The sequence below is a fragment of the Pantherophis guttatus genome, chromosome 2 (genome assembly GCF_059756535.1).
Source record: "Pantherophis guttatus breed Tessera chromosome 2, ASM5975653v1, whole genome shotgun sequence".
NCBI classification, from domain to species: Eukaryota; Metazoa; Chordata; class Lepidosauria; order Squamata; family Colubridae; genus Pantherophis; species Pantherophis guttatus.
The window spans coordinates 205,398,453-205,421,585 of NC_142064.1; the positions used below are offsets into that span (position 1 = coordinate 205,398,453).

Genomic DNA, 23,133 nt, shown 5'->3' on the forward strand with positions numbered 1-23,133 from the left:
CAGGTTTGCAGAGAAAATTCAAACTCAATGATCAGTGAACGAACGGACAAACACACGTTGTTTCCTGCAGCTTTTTACAAGCTGTGTGCAAACTTAAATTTATTTATTTTTATTTATTTATTTTATTTTTGAATTTGTATACCGCCCTTCTCCCTGAGGACTCAGGGCGGTGAACAGCCAAATAAAAACATCAAATACAAATATTAAAACACAGTTAAAATATATATATAAATTTGGTCCCATTAATTAAAACGATAAACAAAACAAAACAATTAAAAAACCCTTAAAAAGAAATTAAGCCAGCCCGGCTTGTTGAAAAAAGAAAGTTTTAAGGGCATGGCGGAAGGCACTGAGGTCATGGATTCTCCTTATCTCAGGGGGCAACTGATTCCAGAGGGTGGGTGCCCCCACAGAGAAGGCCCTCCCCCTGGGGGTCACCAGCCTGCATTGTTTGGCTGATGGCACCCCGAGGAGGCCCTCTCTGTGGGAGCGCACGGGTCGGTGGGAGGTCTAAGGGAGTGGCCAATTAGCCCAATTAGCCCCAAGCCTTACTCTCGAGGAGACCTCCTCCTGAGTAACCACGCCTGCCTTTTGGCAGCTCTGCGTGCTTGTGCATTGAGAAGAGGCTCCTCCACTTCAGCCTCTTCACTTAAAAGAGCCTCTGGAAGTTCTGAAGGCCCTGGCTGAATCCCTGCCTCTGGCACCACATCCTCTTCAGCCTCCTCGCTGTCCAACTCGAGTGCTGGCTGCACAGGCTGCTGGCGCGACACCACATCAGCCTCCTCGTCGTCGGGATCAGCAACAATCCGCGCAGGCCGCTGGCGGGCCACAACAGTAGAACCCACCCCTGAGCTATAGGATTTGCTATAGAGCCCTCTATAAATAGAGAACAGGTTCATTCATTCAAACATAACCAAAAGTCTGTTGAAAAGGATGAAAAGAAAAGGCATGACTGACCAATACAGAAGGAGCATGATTTCTATATTCTTCATCAGATGGATCTTCCGCATAGATATGACTTCTTTTAGTCTGACGTTAACAGCTATTATACCTGTATCAAGTTCTTAAAGTTTCTGCTATTACCTAGTCCTGAGCAAGAGGCTGAGTTTCTTTTCTGGAAAAACAGAGATTAATAGTTCTGAAGTTTGATGATTGCCAATAAGTCATTTTATGAATTAGAATTCATCATCATCAGAATAGAGCTGGAAGGGACCTTGGAGGTCTTCTAGTCCAACCCCTGGCTCAAGCAGGAGACTATATACCATTTCAGGCAAGTGACTGTCCAGTCTCTTCTTAAAAACCTCCAGTGATGAAGCACCCACAGCTTCCGAGGGCAAGCTGTTCCACTGGTTAACTTCCTCACTGTTAGGAAGTTTCTCCTTAGTTCCAGGTTGCTTCTCTCCTTGATTAGTTTCCACACATTGTTTCTTGTCCTGCCTTCTGGTGGTTTGGTAAATAAGTTGACCCCCTCCTCTTTGTGGCAACCTCTCAAATATTGGAATACTGCTATCATGTCACCTCTAATCCTTCTTTTCTCTAGACTAGCCAAACCTAAATCTTGCAACTGTTCTTCATATGTTTTAGTCTCCAGGCCTTTAATCATCTTAGTTGCTCTCCTTAGCACTTTTTCCAAAGTCTCAACATCTTTTTTGTAATGTGGTGACCAAAACTGGATGCAGTATGCCAGGTGTGGCCTTACTAAGGCTTTATAAAGCAGTACTAATACTTCACATGATTTTGATTCTATGCCTCTATTTATACAACTAAGGATTGTATTAGCTTTTTTGGCTGCTGCTGCACACTGCTGGTTCATATTTAAGTGATCGTCCATTGGGACTCCAAAGTCCCTCTCACAGTTACTGTTTTTGAGCCAAGTTTCACCTAATCTGTACTTGTATCTTTGGTTTTTCCTGCCTAAGTGTAAAACCTTGCTTTTCTGAAAACCACATTAAATTTCATGTTGTTGGATAGGGCCCATTGTTCAAGTCTGTCAATATCTTTTTGGATCCTGAGCTTGTCTTCTGGGGTGTTGGCTATTCCTGCCAATGTCATCTGCAAATTTGATGAGTTCCCCTTCTAGTCCATCATCTAAGTCATTTAGGAAGATATTGAAGAGTACTGGGCCTAAGATGGAACCCTGTGGCACCCCACTGCTTACTTCCCTCCATATAGATGTAGTACTATTAAGGATGGTACCAGGGGTGAAATGTTCCCGGTTTGGACCGGATCGCCTGATCGGATAGCGATGGTGGCGGGTAGTTTGGAGAATCGGTAGCAAACATCCCTGGGTCCCCCCATGCCCAGCTGAGCCGCGCGATCATCAGAGGCTTTTTAAAAAAAATTTAAAAGCATTTTTTCTACAATCTCTTTGGCTGAAAAAATGCTTTTAAAAGTAAAAAAAAAAGCCTCTGATGATTGTGCGGCTCAGCTGGGATCATCAGAGGCTTTTAAAAGCATTTTTTTCTGCAACCTCTTATGGTTGTAGAAAAATGCTTTTAAAAGTTAAAAAAAAAAGTTGGCCACGCCTACCCAGTCACATTACCCCCCCAAACAAGCCACACCCACAGAACCAGTAGTAACAAATTTTACATTTTACCACTGGATGGTATGGTTTGTCAGCCAGTTACAAATCCATCTGGTGGTGATGCTGTCTATCCCACATTTTTCTAGCTTACCATGAAGTTTTGAGGCTTCTTACTTTTTAAAAAAAGGAATTATTTGTTGGGCAAATTTCTCTACAGTTTGGCCGGTCTCTTCTTCAGAGATGCTCTTTTATTCCAGATATTAGAACACTGAATAATCAAGACATCTAGCTCATTTTGTCTATGTGGTTAGAACATCCTACTGGATTTGAGAGATAGAAGAAACTATCTTCCAGGAATATGGAGTTTATCATGTATCTGGTTTCTGCACTGTGGGGTAGATACTAAATAAACATTAACCAATTACAGTACAGCAGAACCTATTGACTCATTAAATCCTATGCCTTAGAACTTGAGGGTTCATGGAATGTATGACTGTTCTGTGCTACCTGCTTTCTTTAGGTCATTGTGAGCTTGTAACTTTTGCATAGTTCCAGTGTGCAAGTAGAAAGATGTGTGAGTCACACACTGGGCGAGTAGATGAAATATTTTGGTTTCCTTATTGCAGCAATATGTCAGAGTGGTCTTGCAACTCATGTACAGCTGGAGAAACCCAAGCTTTTTATGTTTGTTCTGATATATGTAGCTTGGCACAACTTACCAAGGAGTATGAAGCTGGATGAATTCCATTCCTTAAGTTCCTGACTCTGTTCATCATACCAAGTGGTCTGCTTTTTCTTGTGCTTGGTGCCTCTCTCCTAGTAGGGAAAATGTGCTATAGTAAGGTTATTTGAAGAATTACCTAAACCAACAGCCAGGATGATGATATTGTATGGGGCGTAGATGTCATATCCAAAAGAATGAGGGAATGATTGATGACAGAAAAAAGCAGATGGAATGATTTATGCCCGTCTTGTTCAGCTGTCCCAAAGCTGAGTTCTGAAAACCAGGGAGGATTGCTGAGGTCAAATGGAAAACAGGATAAAAATACACTCCTTGCTGTTAAATAAGGCTGAAGCAAGGTGGGCATTTTCCAAGGAAGTTCATTGGCCAGATAGAAGAGGTGCCTCCCCCAGGTTATGTACATAGCCTTATATGGGACATTTTCCCAATTTGTCTGGTAGCTTGGGAACTGGATGCAGAACTGCTTTTTACTGAGGATGGGATCATTGGCAGATTTCTGAAAACCCTGGTTAGATACCTAAAACACTTGTTGAAGTTTGATTCTACCAGAACTGTGGAGGAGAAAGGTTGCAAACTTAGAGTATGGCTCTATTAAGCAGAGAAAGTTTATTCCAGGGTTGGAAATTTAGGTTAGAAATCCATGCCAGATGCTGTGAACTGCCTAAGTCATACAAGTCAAGTGTAACTGTAATGAGGTCAGGTTTTTGATCAAGGTGAGAGGCAGAACATGGAAGTCCTTCCTGAGGTGCTGAAGGCCAATAGAATCACCCTCTGCCTTTCAGGATTCTGCCAGATATTTTTGCTGTCCTTTAAAACTTGTTTTCATTGTGGGCCTCTTCTTCCCCAAACTGTCCCCATTTATATCATTTTGATTACTGCATATATAATTTTGGGCCAGGTTGAACTTGATGGATGTTGTTCAGCAGTGGTGGGTTCCGCCCGGTTCCGCCAAGCCGGTAGCGGTGACGATATGACGTCACCGAACCGGTTCTGCCCCCCCGCCCCCCCGCGTTATTCTTACCTTTTATTTGGCCCCACCCCCAATCTGTTGCTGCCTCCTGAGTCCCAGCTGATCGGCTAGAAGGAAAAAAATGTTTAAACTCTTGCTGCCGGTCTTCAAAGGGCCACCCTACAACTGATCAGTGTTAAAAGGCAGTGTGGTGGTAGACCGGTGCCTCCAAAAACAAATGAGTAGATTGGTGCCTGCAAAAATAAATGGATAGACCGGTACAGCTCTGCAAGCAGTTAAAAGCCTGGTAGACCAGTACCTCTGCTAAATCCTAAAGAATTGTCACATGACCATTAAGCCACGCCCACAAAATAAGCCACGCTCACAGAACCGGTAGTAAAAAAATTTAGAACCCACCCCTGCTGTTCAGTTGAGGAAGGCTGCCCTACTTGCCCCCAAATGCATGTCATCAAGTACACACGAGCACACACACACATATACGAAATATACATTTCTAGTTAAACTAGAAAAAGGCCCAGTAATAATATTCCTGGAATGCTTGTGAATTCCTATATCTGTAAAATGCAAATACCAAATGCAAGTGCCTGAAAGCAGGGCCAAATAAGAGCAGTAAAGATGAGTTTCAATACACATGTGCAATTCTTAAAAAGCAACATATCACATTAACCTTCCCTGCTTAAACATTAGTAACAGTAGGATAGCAGTTGGTTCCAGAACATTGGTTCAACAGGAGAGCTAGATATTTGAATGGAGAGCCAGTTTCAGTGCCTTGACTCTTCTTTCAAGGTTGGCTACAGCAAGCAGGTATGGAACATCCAATGGGAAGGTCATCAGCGTTTGGGAAGGTCAGGGAATGAAGAAGCATGTAATGCAGAAAGTTGCCGAAGGAAAAGCCCGAGGGTGGAGAGTGAAGGAAGGAAGCCGAAGGCCAGGTGTTGTCTGATGCAGCTGGCTTCAGGACCGAAACCTCAACCCAGGCAGGAAACAGGGAAGTTCTGGCTTATAGAAGGAACACGACCTGCCTGCTTTCCCTGGAGTGGAGATTGTGGGGCCTCAGCGATGATGTATGCCTGGGAATAGACTGCCTGTCCATAGGGCAGACCCTGGAGCCTTGAACTTCCTGCCCAGCCTGATTAAGTATACAGCCAAGAGAGGGCAGTTTGTAGACTTATTTGGTCTGTAAAGAAGGAAGGAAGTGGGGAGGAGGGAGGGAATTCAACTGTGCCAGAAAATGGAAGGTTAGTGCATTTTTGATAAATGCTGGTTGCCCAGCTTCAGATCTTGTGATATTCCTGGTTCTTGCTCCGAGTATTCCAAGCTTTTTCTTTGCCCTTTAACACCTGGGGTGATGGGCCTGTATGCACTGCTTCTCCTTTAAAGGTTCCTTCTGTGTGTATTATGCTGTAGAGCAGGGCTGGGCAATTATGGCCCTTTTATGAACTGTGGACTTCAATTCCCAGAATTCCTGAGCCAGCATGCTGGCTCAGGAATTCTGGGAGTTGAAGTCCATAGGTCATAAAGGGGCCATAGTTGCCCAGCCCTGCTGTAGAGTACTATACTGAGGGTGGGGATGTATTATTGTTTTTCAAGGCTAGTTTTCTATTCCTTTCTAGGAAGCCATTTGCATTCTTCATCCTGAAGAATGAATTGGTGGTTTTAATGTCTAAACTATCTTGTGACTGAAGACTTCCCTCAGAAGGCCTAGAAAAAGGCTGTATTATGTTCATATTAATCACATTATGCCAAAGGATAGCTTCCAAAATGGTGGTCCATGTTTTGGCTTGAGCTCCTCAGTATTGTAGAAACTGTTATGGGTCTCATAGCAATAGCACTTAGACCAGAAGTGCCAAACTTGATTTAATTGAGGGCTGCATCAGGGTTGTGTTTGACGTCGGGGTGGCTGTGGGGGGATGTGGCCAGGGTGGGCATGGCCAGCTCGACGTCACTCGTGTCGGAGACGCCTGTGGTAGCTTGAGCACTCTGCCAGTGAAGACAGGATCCTGAGCTCTGTTTCCGCCTGTGACGGCCTCCTGCAACCCTCTGCCAGCGAAAATGGAAGTCCGTTTCTGGCTGCGATGGCCTCCTGAAACCAACTGCCAGCGAAAATGGAGCTCCGTTTTCACTGGCAGAGGCACCGTGGGCTGATCCTTAATTGTTTCCAAGGTGGCCCCACGGGCCAGATCTAAGCCCGTGAGGCCACCCATGGGCACACCCCTGACTTAGACTTATATACTGCTTCACAGTGCTTTACAGCCATTTCTAAGCAGTTTACAGAGTCAGCATATTGCCCCCAACAATCTGGCTACCCACCTCGGAAGGATGGAAGGCTGAGTCAACCTTGAGCCGGTGAGACTCGAACTGCCAAAGTGCTGGCAGCCGGCAGTCAGCAGAAATAGCCTGCAGTACTGCATTCTAACCACTGCGCCACCACGGTTCTCATCCAATATTGCTCACATCTAAAAGGCTTAAGTTGATCTGATTTGATTATTCCATTCCTCAAAAGCCCGTAAGTTTCACTTTTCTCCTATTTTTCTCCTCTCCGAATCCGCCCCACTAGGTATACCAAACAAAGAGGTCTCCCCACATCACCCTACCAATAGATCTTACATGCTTCCATCAAGGTCATCTTCCTTACTCTTTGCACCTCCACGTTTTCTGAATATTAATACTCCTGGCATTGTTTCTTCTAACTTTGTCGATATATGGTTTTATAAAGCATTATTTCCTGGTATGGCATTCTGTGGATTGTGTTGGTTTTCCAACATTTGGAAATTTGTCTCAAAACTCCTGGAGTTGTTCAAACATATCTGGAGAGTGCTATTTTGGAAAAGGCTGGGGTGCATTAACCCTTGGAACATAAAAGTTTGGCTCAGCCTCTTCTGGTCTTGCCTCTTATAGCAGTGTCTATTTCTTGCAGTAGTGTTCCTTTTTTGAAAATATGAACGGATGAAGCACCTGTTTATCTGGAGAAAAAAAATAGCTCTGAAAGAGGACTCTGGCAAATATCAGGGCCTAATTCCTTTGTAACTCTCTACCTCGTTATCCATTCTCACTCTTCCAGCCCTACTAGAGCATTCTATCCTTGGTATTGCTTGCATGTCTCTTGGGATCTGTTGTCACAGTGTTAAGTGTGATATTTACAAGCCCAAAGACAGTTTGAATCTGCGTCAAGAAAACAGGGCTTTACTGCTGGGCTTCCACGGAGATTTGTCAGCAAGTGCTCGGTCCTTTTATGTCCATGTCGAACTGGACTTACACAAATACTTTATTCTTTCCAAGTACTCGGAAATCTCCATTCCAAAACTGCATCGCGTGCTAGGAGCATCTTTAAAATACATATTGTGTCCTATTTTTCTGCTGCTCCAAATTTTTTTTAAAGAACAGTTTTGCGGAGGCAAAGAAAAAAAAATCTGTGAGGGAGATTGGAAACCCAATGGTTGGTGTGCTTTTTTAATATGATAAAGTGACATTTCCTAAAGGTATGACTCCTTATTTGTGTGTTCATACCAGGTGGCTATAGTAATTATTGAGCCCTATCTAGGAGAGTTGCTGAGGAACACAGTTGCTTGACTCTTTAGAGCAGAGGTCTTCAAACGTGGCAGCTTTAAGACTTGTGGACTTCAACTCCCAGAATTCTCCAGCCAGCATAACTGCCAAGTTTGAAGACCTCTGCTTTATAGTAACTATTCATGGAAATATTGATGATGGCATTGAAAACGTGCTAGGATATATGAGGCAAACCAAGCTTCTTCCAGAAAAAGCTGTACCAGCATTTGTGTGGAAGAGATTGGGGAATAGCCTGTGAGGAAAGTCATGGTGGACTCATATTTGTATGCATATTATCACAATCCATCTTTTCCTATAATCTCTACTGCTGTAGCCTGAGCTGTATGCAGGAACTGTTACTGGCTTGTGGATAAGCAAGTAATTCTACCTTTGAACTCCAGGAGAGTGGACTTGGCATTCTTTTCAATCCATCCAGCAGTGGACACTCTTAGTACTAATATGAATAAAGCCCCCCTCCGCCCCAAATGCACATCATGTATTCTGCTTCTAGATGTTCTTCGTAGTCCTGCTTTAAAGGTTTCTGGGGAACCTTTCTTCTTCCTCGTGGAAGGCTGTGGAAGAAGGAAGAGTATGAGTAACTTGTGTGCCAGCAGATGTACTCCTTTCCGTTTTTATCGGGGTCAGGGATGTGCGCCTCAGCACTTACAAGGTCATACTGATTCCAGGGCCATCTTGGGAAACTAAGTGATTTCCAGACAAAGCCTCTTTTCCTATAGACCAGGGGTAGGGAACGGCAACCCTTTTATGACTTGTGGATTTCAAATCCCAGAATTCCTGAGCCAGCATGCTGGCTCAGGAATTCTGGGAGTTGAAGTCCATAGGTCATAAAGGGGCCATAGTTGCCCAGCCCTGCTGTAGAGTACTATACTGAGGGTGGGGATGTATTATTGTTTTTCAAGGCTAGTTTTCTATTCCTTTCTAGGAAGCCATTTGCATTCTTCATCCTGAAGAATGAATTGGTGATTTTAATGTCTAAACTATCTTATGACTGAAGACTTCCCTCAGAAGGCCTAGAAAAAGACTGTATTATGTTCATATTAATCACATTATGCCAAAGGATAGCTTCCAAAATGGTGGTCCATGTTGTGGCTTGAGCTCCTCGGTATTGTAGAAACTGTTACAGGTCTCATAGCATTTAGACCAGAAGTGCCAAACTCGATTTAATTGAGGGCTGCATCAGGGTTGTGTTTGACGTCGGGGTGGCTGTGGGGGGACGTGGCCAGGGTGGGCATGGCCAGCTCGACTTTCCAACAGACATTGGAAACAAGGAGTTTCCATATGAAACTGTTTTCCTACAGTCTCTGCAGATGACTGTATCTACTGTATGTTCTCCAGCTAGGCTTCTTGCTTATCACTGTTATACATTGCATTGGCGACTAGACACGTCTCAGACCTAGCAAAATGGTACAAGATCAGTCTTCCTTTCCTCTGCTTTGGCTGCTGCTTGGGGCCCCTGTAGCAAGAAGGCTTTGAGTTAATGGTTCCCAGCCCCCAGGGTAGGTATTGCATTGCTGCTGATGAGCTAATGTCTCTGTTTGCTGACAGAGGGAGATAAATTAGTTGCCAGGAGAGGTGAGCCCTATGGAGAGGTGGGCTGATTGCAGCCCCCTCCATTTCACAGAGCAGATGTAAAAGCTTTAGGAATTCTTGTGGCTTGGTAGCTCTGAGAAGCATGAGTGTGACCACATGGATTGTGTTACGAGAAAGGTGTTGATTCACTCCAGTGCCCTGTTCTCTCTACAAGTCTGGTGATGGTCTGAAGGTGCTGGAGTCCATCAACCCCTCCTTTTCTGAATGAATCAGGCTGGAAGAACAGTTCAATGGGTTCCTCCAAATTATCTTCTGTACTTTTACAAAGATGGATACACACACTGGTTGTGTATGTGTGAGAACTTTCTTTGTAAGGTATAGAATGGGATTGGGGTAAGAGAGGAGGACACAAAGAAGTACTTATGAGCAGGGGTGGGATTCTACTGGTTCGGACTGGTTCAAGCGAACCGGTAGCTCCAACATCAGCTGGGAGCGAACCGGTTCGCCCCGACGGTCAGATGGGCCCATCCGCCTGCCTGCGCTATTTTCCTACTTTTATCTTCTCGGCTGATTCGTGCAGCAGAGCAGATTGCTGCCCCTCAGCTGTGTTTCTCCTCTGAAGAAACGTGAATATTCTTCAAACTGTGCGTGATCACCGAACTGATTGTTAAACCGAGAGGATCCCACCCCTGCTTATGAGTTAATCAACTCACTGTATGCCTAAATTGGCTCTAACTGGAAGTCTGATACTGTCCCCATGTTAATTTTATTCAATATGGTTTATGCGAGAAAGCATATATTGGAGTGCATATGGGCAATTTCTCTTCCGCAACTCTGGATGAATTGATTAAAATGGTGGTTAGATTATCAGTGTAAATTAGGATTAATGTTATGACATCATTTTTAGTGCTTAGTTCTGGAGATAGGAAAGAGGAATGAAGAATGCTGTCATTCTCCAGTTAAGCTATCTGAAATTTCTCCTTTTGGTTGGGCGAGGGTTAAGCAATAGACAAGTGGCCTTTATAAATCTAAAGTTTTACTGAGGTCATGATTTCCCAGTTTGAAGAAGATAGGCAAACCACATTGTGATTTCATTCTCCAGTATATGTCCAGATGATCAATGATCATGTGTACCAATCCAAAAATAACCTTCAAAACTATACAGTTTTCCTCCATTTCAGTTCCATTAACAGAAGACGTGCCTTTTATATTTTTAAAGATGTGTGTATATTTGTGTGAGGTGTTGGCAGGAAACTATGAGTTCCAGCACTGGAAAAAGTTAGTATGCACCAGACTTGAACAATCTTGTTCCCTCCATATACAGTATGTTAAACTTTATTTCCATAATTCCTAGCCGGTATGGTTATTGGCCATGTTGCCTGGGAATTATTGGTGTCTGACAATCTGGAAACCATTTGGAAGGAAAGCTGGTGCCATAAAAGATAAAAAGTCAATTTACTTGACCGAGAGTTGCTCACAAATAGCAATGCTCAGGAGTTCCTGCAGTATATATTCCATATAATACCCATAGTAATTTGGGTGAGCTTCTTTGAGGAAAATGGGAGCCTGTTTGGTGTAGTAGTGAAGGCGCTGGCGAGGAACCAGGAGATTGTGAGTTCTAGTCCAGCCTTAGACATGAAAGCTGGGTGACTTTGGACTAGTCTCTCTCTCACTTCACAGGATGGTTGTTGTGGGGATAATAGGAAGAGGAAGAAGTATTACATATGTCTAGAGATGGGAAGGTCTAGAAAAAAATGGAAAAATAGGGGGGGGTGAGACAGAAAAAACCCTCCAATTTTTCCAGTTTTTTTCCAGGCTTTCCCATCTCTACATATGTTTTCCTCTTTGAGTTACTTATAAAATAATAAAGGTAGGGTTACTAAATATAATTAAGTGTTGAGGACAATCTGATGTCCCTCAAATTCTGTAGAAAATAGAAGCTTGAAAAAAATGCAAATGTAAATCATCTTCTCTGAGGAGATGGCTGTTACCTAACTAGAGAGACTGAAGCTATTTTAGAGAGTTTTTAAAAGAGAATGTCAGCCAACATAAAGTAGGAGGCAGCTAGATCTGCATACCAGCCAGGTTATCCAGATTAATCCAAGTGTGAATTTCTCCTTCAAAGATATCTGTTAAGTATCTTTGAACTTTGAATGAAGATGTTTGTTTTAAAACAATAGAAAACAAAACTCCTAGAAAGATCTATTATTAGCCCTTCAGACTAGAATCACTCTTTAAAGAGCTTATAAATCAAACAAATACAAGTTTAATTACGTGTCAGAAAATTAAAATATATTCCCAGCCTCTTTGGTGTTGTCTGAAAAATAAAATGCTTTTGAGCATACAGAGAAATGTCATCCAAACTAAACTATAAAAAGAAAACTGGAAATTGTAGTGTCTTCCTCAGTTTTCTGAATATCTTACCAATAGATGCATCTGATTCTCCTCAGATGATTTCCAGTTACATAAATTATAGTCTTTTAAATTCTTGGCTTGAAATTTTAGAAATACCAGGTTATGACTGTTTCTAAAGTTAAAAAAAATCATTTCCCTACCAGTCTCCCTGCTTTGTGAAGCAAATTAAAATATTTACCTGATCTGCAAAGTCTTTTATGTTTTAAGGCTGTAAATATTTGAACCTAGGTTGATACTTTTCTGAAAGTTTCTGTTTAGTAACTAATCCACAATTGCCCTATTGTGAGCAAGAATGGAGGTTACTCAAAGGTTAGTTCTCAGGTTAGTTCTCATTTGTACCAACAGTCTTCGTCATTAGTCATTAAATGCTGCTTATCTTCCCCATTCCTCACCCCCTTTTCTTTCTCAATAAGGCACTACATTTTTTTCTGCTTAAACTGTGTAGGTTAGCCCATTTAGAAACCTATTGCATCATGATATTTGAAATACTTAGTGCAGCAAGAACTTTGGTAAACTAGAGCTTGCTTCCCTAGATTCACAGATACTACAATCCAGTACAGACTTGCAATCTGGATTTAAATGATGGTCAAACTGCAGAATTATACCAATCATCCTACCAGTCCTACAAATAGCTCTATTTTAGAACTTGGGGATGCAGCTTTGCGTGATTCCTTTTGCCAAAAAATAAAATCCAAATTTGTCATGAAAAAGGGTCATTCTGAAGGTGGCTTATCTCAAATTTTAAGACTTTATGAATTTTAAGAAAGTCATAAAACAACAGTGATGGGAGTGTGTGGCCAGTCACAAATAACCTATTAGACAGAAGAAAAGATGGATAAAATAAAGGCAAGTGATTTCTCCAAACCACTTGAGTGAAAGGTGTAAGTAGAACAGCATACATAACCCCCCCCCCAATTCCTCTTGTATCTCCAGTTTTTGCTTCAGCAGGCCAACCATTCCATAAACAATATTTCATTTCTCCCTGTCCCCTCAAATTAATTTATTATTCTGCCTTTTAAACTCCTATGAACATGAACTGACTCCACTCCCAAAGCAAACTCACACATCCCATCCTGTGGTGCACGAAAACTGTGCTGAAGATCCAATGCCTGTGATTTCGCCTTCTTGGAGCACGCAGCTCTGTTTGTGCATACCTGCTATGGATACAACACCGAATGGTGGGATTCATTCCCACAAGATGTGATATTTAGATGAATTCATGCCAGATGCGACTATCAAATGAACATGGTCTATCAGTTGTTATGCACAATATCAGAGGACGGACCCGTCAAAATCAGTTGGAAGGCAATAAGAGTAGGAGAATGTTATTGTGCTTTCAGGAAGTGCCACATTTGCTGTGGTCAGAAGTGTGCCTTTTGCCTAATTCAGGAGGCTGTGGCAGTACTCAGAAAGCAGAGGGAAAGGTATTCCAGCTCCTTGTGTGATCATTTAGGATGGAGGTAGCATACTTTAGGTGCTCTCAACATGATCATAACTGTTGGTGTTTTAGAAAACTGCAGTTGTTGGTACAGGGTTGCCAGGTTTCTCCTGCAAATTTTTGAATTTTAAAACAACTTTTGTAAATGGACATTCTGTAATCACAGGAATGTTTACTTATTACAATAGGCAGGTACACGTGCTTTATTTCTGCTTTTTTAGTTTAAGATGGGGAAGGAAAAATAACCAAGCAAACAAACCAGTAACCAACCCAGCTCTAATTTTGAATGTCTTTCGTTTGGGCTTCCAGATTTCCACAGAGGATTCCAATCTTGCAGGGAAAGTGGAAAGAGACTTTATTCTTCTGTTAGAGGTTTAGGCTGCCGATTCTGCAAGCAAAATTGTTTTTCAGAGCATCGTGTGAAGGCCACATTTCAAATTGTTTACAATAGTGTGACTTAGGTGTACAGATAGCTGTTTTCTGAATATGATTGTTGTTTTCATTTCTAAAAAGGTAATGTGTAAATACATCTAATTAAGGCAGAAAGAAAGCAAAGAGGAGAGAGCCAAGTCCAGTCTGAAAATGAAAGAAATATTTTTATTTCTTCCTCCTTCTGTTTTCAATTAATATTTAATGCACCAATAGTTTTTTTTTTTAAAAAATTCAGTATTCTTTGTGGAATTAGGTTCCTGTATTCCAGTGTTCAGAAGGTGAGGAATTTTGTCAGCTTGTTCGGGTAGTCTTAATTGGGCTGTCCTCAAAGGACCGTTTGTGTATGTGAGCACACAGCTGCTAAATTTGGGAATGATGCAAATAGAAGCAAAGGGAATATGAAGCCAAATATTTTACGGGGAGGCGTGTTGCTAGATGGCAAAGGCTTTCTGACTTACCTGGCTTTAATAACTGAATGTCACAAATAACAGCAGGTGCACCATCTCTGCCACTTGGCTGACAATTGACGTGCTCCAATTTGAAGGCCTTAAGGAGTGCGCTTTGGATCAGCAGCTGGCCCCTGCTCAACTCTGCTGAGGTTGTTCTGTCTGATCTGCTGCATTCATCAGCAAGTCTAAACTCCCACAGGCCTTGAGGTTTTCCGAAGAATGTGCTTTATTGCTCAAGCACTCTGCATTGGTTGCTCAATTTTTTTTTATTTTTTGCAATGGCTCTACTAGATAACCTGACTGCTGCAAAAGATGATGGAGAACCTGCTGGGGTTGCCAGCGATCATTGAAGGCATTTCTGCAGGTTTCAGCTTATTGTTCTGCCCCAGCTATGAACCCCAAAGAATGCAGCACACACAAACTCTATACAAAGCTTATTTTACTCAAATAACTTAGTCTTTATCAATTAAAGGCTGTTAATGAACTGTCTTAACAGCCTACCAGAATTCTAAGATAAGGTAATCACAGTCTTAACTAGAGTTGGCAGAAAGCCCAGAAGCAATTTTGCAGAGAATCCAGACGCAAAGGAGAGTAAACTAAAGTTGTTCTCTACAGCTTGTTGCAAGCGGCGTTCCTTCTTAAATAGGCTAAGGGAGTGGCCAATTAGTCCCAAGCCTTAGGAGACCTCCTCCTGAGGAGCCACTCCTGCCTTTTGGCATCTCTGCGTGCCTGTGCATTGAGAAGACGCTCCTCCTGTTCGTCCTCTTCACTTAAAGGAGGTTCTGGAGGTTCTGAAGGCCCTGGCTGAATCCCTGCCTCTGGCACCACATCTTCTCCAGCCTCCTCACTGTCCGACTCGCAGCACCACACCAATCTCCTTGTTGTCGGAATCAGCTACAATCTTCACAGGCTGCTGATGTGCCAGAACACTTATGATGCAGGAATTAAAAATTTAGCACCTACCAAAATCTCTACATCTGTATAGATGTTACAGTGGTAGCAGCCTGGCTCGCCCAGTTTACCTCTTTTTTAGCTCTCATCTTGTACAGATTCATTTTTAATCCATTTCTATGCTGCTTTGGTTGCTTATATTGACTTGCATTTTTTGGTTTTTATAAAAATCGGCTTGATAAGCCATCTTGTAAAGCTTCCCTGAAAAATTCTACAAAAACCAATGTGATGAAACCATGACTACAACTCCCACTTAAGGTAGGCCAGTTACACACATTAATGTAATGCCCTTTCTCTTTAAATCCTGGCCTAAAGCCCAGAATAATTTTCTTCTTAGGATTGCTAGTAAGTACTATAGTTAGAGTTCTCCCTTCATTGTGGACAAAGCCAGCTTGCTTTTCACTGCCCCATTAGGCATGCCAGGGTAGCATACCGGTAGTAGAGGCTTGCCACAGACTCACCACTGTACAATTTAGCTTAAGATTCAGTTAAAAATACTTTCCTAAAAATCAAAGAAAGGGTCAAAGGGAGAAAAAGAAAGAATAGAGGAAAATAAAGTGGTAAGATGTTTGTTATCCTTTGCTAAGTCTCTTGGAAACGAAGCTGCATATTTACACATTTGGCCAAAAAAGATTTAGTATGGAACATACTCAGATATCAAAGAATGGAGTGCCGAAAGAAAAGGAAACCTATTCTGTATTTATTATGATTAGGCAGGATAGACCAACACCCTCTTGAATAAGCTGTAGGCAGGAAGGCAATCTTAGCACCCTTTGCATCTTAGGATATTGTGGTAGGGAGATTTTAATGGAAAAAAAAAAAAGATTGCTTTCTGAGCTGCCTGAAGCCTCAAAGACATCAAAGGATTTATCAGATTCCAGGTCTGAAACTGTTTTTATTTCAATGCCCTGAGCAGAATGAGACTAGCTATGAGGACTGTATTGTTTGCGTGTTTGTTTTTATTGTTTTTTTTAATGAAAGAAAAAATACTAGGCAATACTATTCCTCCATAATAAAAGAAACATGACAGAGAAAACCTTTAGTCCACTTACACTTATTTCTCCTCGGCATGGACACATCTGCTACACTACACAGAGATAGCTCAGTCTGGCACTGGCAGTACTGTAATATTTAAGTTTACAGAATAACAGAGTTGGAAGGAACTTTGGGGGTTTTCTAGTTCAACCCCCTGCTCGAGGAGGTGACCCTATACCTGCACCTCTACTTATACCTTTGGAGAATAGGTTGACCCCCTCTTCTCTGTGACAGACCTTCAAATACTAGAAGACTACTATCATGACATCCCTACGCCTTCCTTTCATTAGACTAGGCCAGGGGTCTTCAAACTTTTCAGTCCGAGGACCACATTGGGCATTTTGCAAACATTCAATTGTTGGGGGAGGGGGGGGAATCAATTTTACAAATGAGTGAATAAAATTTAATTGAATAAATGTGTTTTATTTTGCTCAATGTGATAAACCTCCCCCCCCACTTCTGTCGGAGAAACGCAAGGAATCCTACCTTTCTTTCCAAACAGTGGTGAATACAGCCCTGCCTTCTCTCCCTGTGCTATTTGGAAAAGAGCAGAGCAGAGCACATGGGAGGAGGTGGGTGGGTGGGCCGGAAGGAACCTTTTGGAGGACCGGATGTAGCCTGCAGGCCGTAGTTAGGAGACCTCTGGACTAGACATTCCCAGTTTCCACAACCCTTCATCATATGGTTTAGCCTCCAGTCCCCATCTTTGTTGCTCTTCTCTGTACTCTTTCTAGAGTCTTTTTTGTATCGTGGTGACCAGAACATAGTATTCCACCTGTGGTCTTCCCAGTGCAGTATAAAACAATAGCAACACAAGTTTTGGAGACACAACTTGATGATGAGTAAATCTTTGGACTATTTGAGTGGTTTGCTTTTTGGTGTTAGTGGCTTGCCTTCTTGCTGAAAGATAGCATCAATCCATCTTACTTATAAACATTGAAGGAGTAGCTCTAGACCAGAGTTTAATGAGCAGGAAGACAGGGCCAATAGCAGAAGCATCTCCGGCTTAGTTTATTACAAAATCACCTGTTTATTGAAACTTAAAAAGGATCTGCCTGAAAATAGAAACCAGTCTTTTGGTAATAAAGAAAATAGGTGTTCTGTAGTGAACACAAACTCTTTTTAAGTGCATATTTTGCTTGACTACTCTGAGATTGGGAAGACTGTGAGAAATATGATTTAGCAAAGGTATGGGTGGCCACCAGTGGTGGGTTGCCCCTGGTTCGCACTGGCTCTATAGAACAGGTAGTAAAACTGGTGGGAGGCTCCGCCCACCGACCCCGACGTCATCAGAATGCTTCTGCGCATGCGCAGAAGAGCACGCGCGCGACCCCGTTACAAACCGGTAGTAAAGGTAAGTAGAACCCACCCCTGGTGGCCACCATTCAGGTGTGCCCCTTAGCTTGCTATATCACACTGCTTCCATGCACTATTATCTTTTAAGAAACTTCTTTGGGAATAAATACATTTACTACGCATGTTATTTAGCAAAAAAAGTATAAGAAAAACAAGAGTTGTGACCGCTCCCATTTCTCCTTTGTTTATTATTTATTTTTGAATATTATTGAATCAATAAATAGGTGGCTCAGTGGCTAAGACACTGAGCTTGTGATCAGAAAGGTTGGTGGTTCGAATCCCTCGTACAGGTCTCCTGCATGAGCAAGGGGCTGGACTGGATGACCTCCAACATCCCTTCCAACTCTGTTACTGTTAATAGCATTGGAAGGATTTTTATGATAGGTTCCATTAATGATGTCTTCATGTTGGGAATAACTTTTTCTTTCCTTGCAGCTCACCCCCGGAGGCAAAGCAGCCCAGGCAGGGGTTGGAGTTGGGGACTGGGTGCTCAGCATTGACGGAGAGAGCACCAGCACCATGACCCACATTGAAGCCCAGAACAAGATCCGTGCCTGTGGGGACAAACTCTCCCTCAGCTTAAGCAAGTAAGTAGCTCTTATGCTGATGCTGGGGTTTTTCTGTTAGGAACATAATGTGCCTGTTGGAATAATGATGATTTGGTTTCATCCAGAGGTTTATTTCATTCAGACTCAGTCCTTTTGGGAAGCAGCTGCTTGCCAATTTTAATTTTGGTATTTAATAAAACAAACAGCCACCTGCCTGAATTTTACATCCTGAAGGTAAAGGCTCCTGAGTCACACCAAACTGATAGGAAATGTAAGCTGCATGTTCTATTTTTTCCCCATAGGGCTTCCCAACCATCACATTCCCTGTTTAAAAACTTAAACCAAAGTAATAAGCAGTGTAGAAAGTTTTAGATCAGAGCATCTGGATTTTTAAACTAGGACTCCAGTTGTTCCTGAAATAAAGCGTCATTAGGATTAACAGGAGAGAAATCTATCTATCTGGCTGCTTGAATTAGTCCACTGTTGCATTTTACCTTTTAAGCACCTGAGAATCTGAATGATAAAGCAATGTACAAATTTAATATTAATAACAATAATAGCCCAAACAAAGTGGCAGCTCAGTGTCCAGAATTGCTAAGCAAATTTTACAGCCTGTAGACTGTTTCCTGCATAACCAGTGTACCTCTGATTCCAGATGTGCATTTTCTCCTGCAGAAAAGGGCTTAGACTGACTGTCTTGCAATAGCATGACTTCACATGGATTTCAGCCAAAGTATCCAAGTTGATTTCAAGCTACACAAAAGGGATTCCTAGGTGAAAACAGGTGTGGATTTAAAATAATAAACAATTGACAAGCAAGGTGGTGCTGGTTGATATTTCCTGAAAGTTAAGAGGCAGAGAAAATGCCTGCCAAAACAGCCTTGCTTGTTAATTGTTTATTATTTCAGTTCCACACCTGTGAAACAGATAGCATGAAAAACGTTATAGCCAAAATTAATGTGGGTTGGCCAAAGCATGGCAAATAAAATTATTTTTGGATGAACACAAGGTTTGTTGTTGGATTTCCTTATAAGGATAGCTTGGAAGCTGCAATTGGTACAGAATGTAGTTAGTAGAATTACCCTGTTATTTGCTATGAATTCTAAAACCCTTAACAGTCAAACATTCATAATTGTAGTTTATCTGTATGAACTTTATGATAGGTGCTGGAAACTCTGTTCTTATCACTGATGGATTTCTTAAATATGATGCCAAAATTATGAAATGCTATCCCAAGAGGCTTTCTGGTCTCAGAAAAGCAGTTTAGCTGTCTTTAGTAGAGTGACTTTTAGGGTTTAATTTTTCTGCTGTCTGTTTTATAACATAAATTTGATTGAAGTTTATGTTAATATAAAATACAAGTAAAAATTAAGACAATAGGGAAAGTGGGGGAAACAAAGAAAAAAAACTATCGGTTCAGTTAAGATACAAAGTAAAGTTACAATCTCAGCTTTTTACTTTTATATAATTAGTAATTAGTAAATACCAATTCTATAACAACAAACTAATCTAAGCATCAAAACCCAGGCAATTTCCCCCCCTGTTTTGAGCACAAAATCCAGAAGCGGTCTCCAGGTAAAAACAAGATACATTTTTCCCCCTTAATTAGGACAGTTGATTTTGTCATCTCTGCCAGTTCCATCACTTTTTCCATCCATTCTTTCATTGCAGAAATTGACATATGTTTCTATTTTTTGCATATATAATTTTTTTTGCAATATATATATATATATATTTTGCATATATATATATCAACATATATAACAACAACGCTCTATTTTTTTCAAGATCTTTATCCAATAATCCTAAAAGAAAAACTGCTTTCACTTATATATTTCTTTTAATAATCTTCTGGATTAAAACATAAACTTGGCCTCAAAATTAATTTTTTTCCTATCTTAATTCTGCAGCAGCTTTATTAATTCTCTTACCAATTGGTGCAATATTTGCTTGTTGCTGTGATTTCCCCCTGCATAAAAATCTAGATAATACAGAATTAATAAAATATGCACTGTACGTGTATGCCACAGTATATATGTGTTCTTGATAAGAACCATGTTTTTTATCATCTGGAAAAAGGAATAGTCATCTAACAGGATTTTTTTTCCAGAAAGATAACATGAACTCAAACAATCCTTAATTGTAATACAAAAATGGCAATAACTATTGCGGGGGTGGGGGGGAAGAGGGGAAACAAAATTTACTCCATGTTATAATTTAATGGACAATTGATATAAAATGTTTTACAGATGATTTATGACTCCATCAATAATTTTCAAGTTGGATAAATCAGTGCTGGAAATGTCACAACAAAGAAAGAACATTTTATCACATCTGGTGGTTATGCCAAAAACTCAAAAGTATTGAAAAGCAATACATCAAAATATTCTAAAAATCCTAAAAATAAAATTTAAACTGAAACCACAAACATTTTTATTGGGTACAATCCCAGAAAAATAAAATAAACAAAAATGTTACCATTTACTATGTGCTGACAACAGCAAGAACAAATTTGGCACAACGTTAGAAAAGGGGGCCTTTGCTGACGGTATCAGATTGGGAGGCCATAATTGGAGAATGTGCAGCAATGGCAAAATTGACAATATATATTCATAATGGAAGTCTGACCAAATGTGTGCGGTAATGACTTCCATATAGACTGCAGGTTACACAGCAGGGCAAATTTAGACATTTGGAATATAGTTTTTTAGGAAGGTGGTTATGAGATTAATGAAAAAACATAGATGAAAGAATTGAATCTAGATACTAGCAATAGCCTTACATGTTTAATGTAAAGCATGTATATTGTATCTAGGTTGCGGTTAGTAGTTGGGGAAATATCTGGAAGGGAAGTAGAGAATGTGTTATTAGAAAGTTACCCATAATGTTTTTTTTATGTTTATTCAAGTTAAATCATTGTTTCTTGTGTGTCAGTCAATTGTCACTATCCAAAGTAGTCGTTCTTTTTTTAAAAAATCCTGTTTGTCAGGATTCTGCCAGAAAGCAAAAGCACAGGAAAGCACATATACCTGATTTATTTTACTTTCATCTTTTGTCCCCTATTATTTTCAGTCTGCAAAAGCAGGTTAACCTGTACAGGCAGTCCTTGTTTAGCAAAGGGGGACCAGTCACTTGGTTGTTAAGCAGAGCAATTGCTAAGTGAAACCACTAATGTGCTTACAGTGTTTCTTTGCTTTATAGACCTATGAAGGTCATAAATGATTGCTTGCAAAGTTACTTTTTCAACACTGTGGTAACTGAATGGTCGCTATCCGAGGCAGTTGTTAAACGAGGACTATAGAGTCTTTGCTACTGTTTTGGCAGTATGGAAGTACATAGAGTATGCAAATACCCAAGGTGATATTTGCAGAAGAGTGATCTGAACTGATGCAATCATTTTTTAAAAAGAGAGTAGGTTAGAATGCAAAGGAGAAATATTATTTCTTCACTGAAAGAATTTCCAGACAATCTGGAAAAAAACCAAAAACAAATGCACTCATTGAACTGTCTGAATTCTTATGACTGTTCTCTCCCAAAGCTTCCTTCCAGATGCCTTACGGTGTGAAAGGAGCTGGATTGCCTATACTTATTTGCTTTAGCTCTCCATGGTTACAGATGGCTGCAGCTACCTAGCACTCTTGCAGCAGAGAGGCTGACTTGCAAAAAGCTTTGATTGTAAATTGTGTAGCTGAATTCAACTTCTTAGGCCAGTTGCCTCTGTTAACAACGTTTTTTTCTCTTCCAGAGTCCAGAATCTCCTAGGCAGACCTCAGAAGGTGCGTGTGCAGCTGTTCCTCTCTCTCTCTGTCTCTTTGGGGAACTCTGAAATAAGGTTGGAGGTGATCTCCTAGCCTCTCCTAGAAGTTACAAAGGAAACTGCAATACATAGATACAAAAATGTATTTCAAAAGCAGGATAATAAATGTCCATATATAGCTTGGGTAGAAGTGTGAAAAATATTCCACACTTTGAAAGCTCTGACTGTGAAACATTTTGCAACCAAGCCAAAACTGACTTTGTTCAGATAGTTATTTTAATACCCAAAAGAATAGTAGATATAGGGGACTTCAGCTTCGAAGGTATGCAGTGAGCCTTCTTAGCCTAAAATGGACATCCATGCTGAGTTTCTGAATAATTCCAATTGGAATTTCTCAGCAATCAGTAGAAATGCTTTATTTTTTTTTATTTTTTGCATCTGATTTTGGTAAGCTACCCAGAGTTGTTCTATGAGGGAGATGAGCAGTTGCTAAATATGATACAGATAGCCCTCAACTTATGAACACAATTGAGGCCAACATTTCCATCGCTAAGCGAGGCAATTGTTAAGTGAGTTTTTCCCCATTTTATGATCTCTTGCAGAAACATTGCAGTTGCTAAGTGAATCATTTGGTCATTAAGCAAATCTGGCTTTCCCCATTGATTTTGCTTGTCAAAAGCCAACTGAGGTGGTTAGAAATGGTGATCACATGACTTCAGGACAGTGCAACTGTCATAAATACATGCCAGTTGCCAAGCATCCAAATTCTGATCACGTGACCATGGGGATGCTACAACAGTTGTAAGTGTGAAAACTGGTTATAAGTCACTTTTTTCAGTGCCGTTCTAATTTTGAACGGCCATTAAATGAATGGTTGTATGTTGAGGGCTACCAGTATATAAATAAATAAATTAAAATTCTCCTCTCCTTCTACTTTTTCTTAGAATTAATCTGGTGTTTTAATCTCATATAAATGTGATGTTCTGATACAGGGCGGCAGTTTAAGGAACTGTAGAATGCAGTACCTTTTTTTCCCTTCCTGAATTTCTGGTTTACTGCTCATCGTTAGCTTATTTTTAAATTGTACTTCAGAACTTCCCAAAGTCAGAAATTAGACATGGGCATTACCCTGGTGTAGCTGTGCGCAATTCTCAAAGACAAACAGGGATATAAACTTGAAGCTACAAGTAGGGCTACGTTGATCCCTGAATTGCGTCTTTGCTTCACCCAGTAGAGAGGCAAACGGTCAGATCCTGGCCTTTCCAAGGCGTTGGGAGGGCTGCCCTGGAAGATCCCCATTCATTTTTTCGGGTCCATTGGTGGAAGAGGGAAATGAGATGAGAGTAGATAAAGGGACACGCATGGTTTGTTTTTGCTCCTTAAAACTTCAGCATGTGCCTGTGTCCTGTTTCCGCTGTT

At 41.0% G+C, this 23,133-nt stretch overlaps 1 protein-coding gene across 5 annotated transcripts in view; it reads left to right on the plus strand.

The window, feature by feature from the left end:
- Positions 1 to 23,133, plus strand: part of PDLIM7 (PDZ and LIM domain 7) — a 64,008-nt gene that overhangs the window by 22,473 nt on the left and 18,402 nt on the right. For all 5 annotated transcript variants that reach the window (XM_087887596.1, XM_087887598.1, XM_034442184.3 and 2 more), the window contains exons 3-4: positions 17,845 to 17,996; positions 21,703 to 21,733. In XM_087887596.1, the coding sequence (XP_087743722.1) occupies positions 17,845 to 17,996; positions 21,703 to 21,733 (183 nt within the window). The remainder of the gene's footprint in view (positions 1 to 17,844; positions 17,997 to 21,702; positions 21,734 to 23,133) is intronic.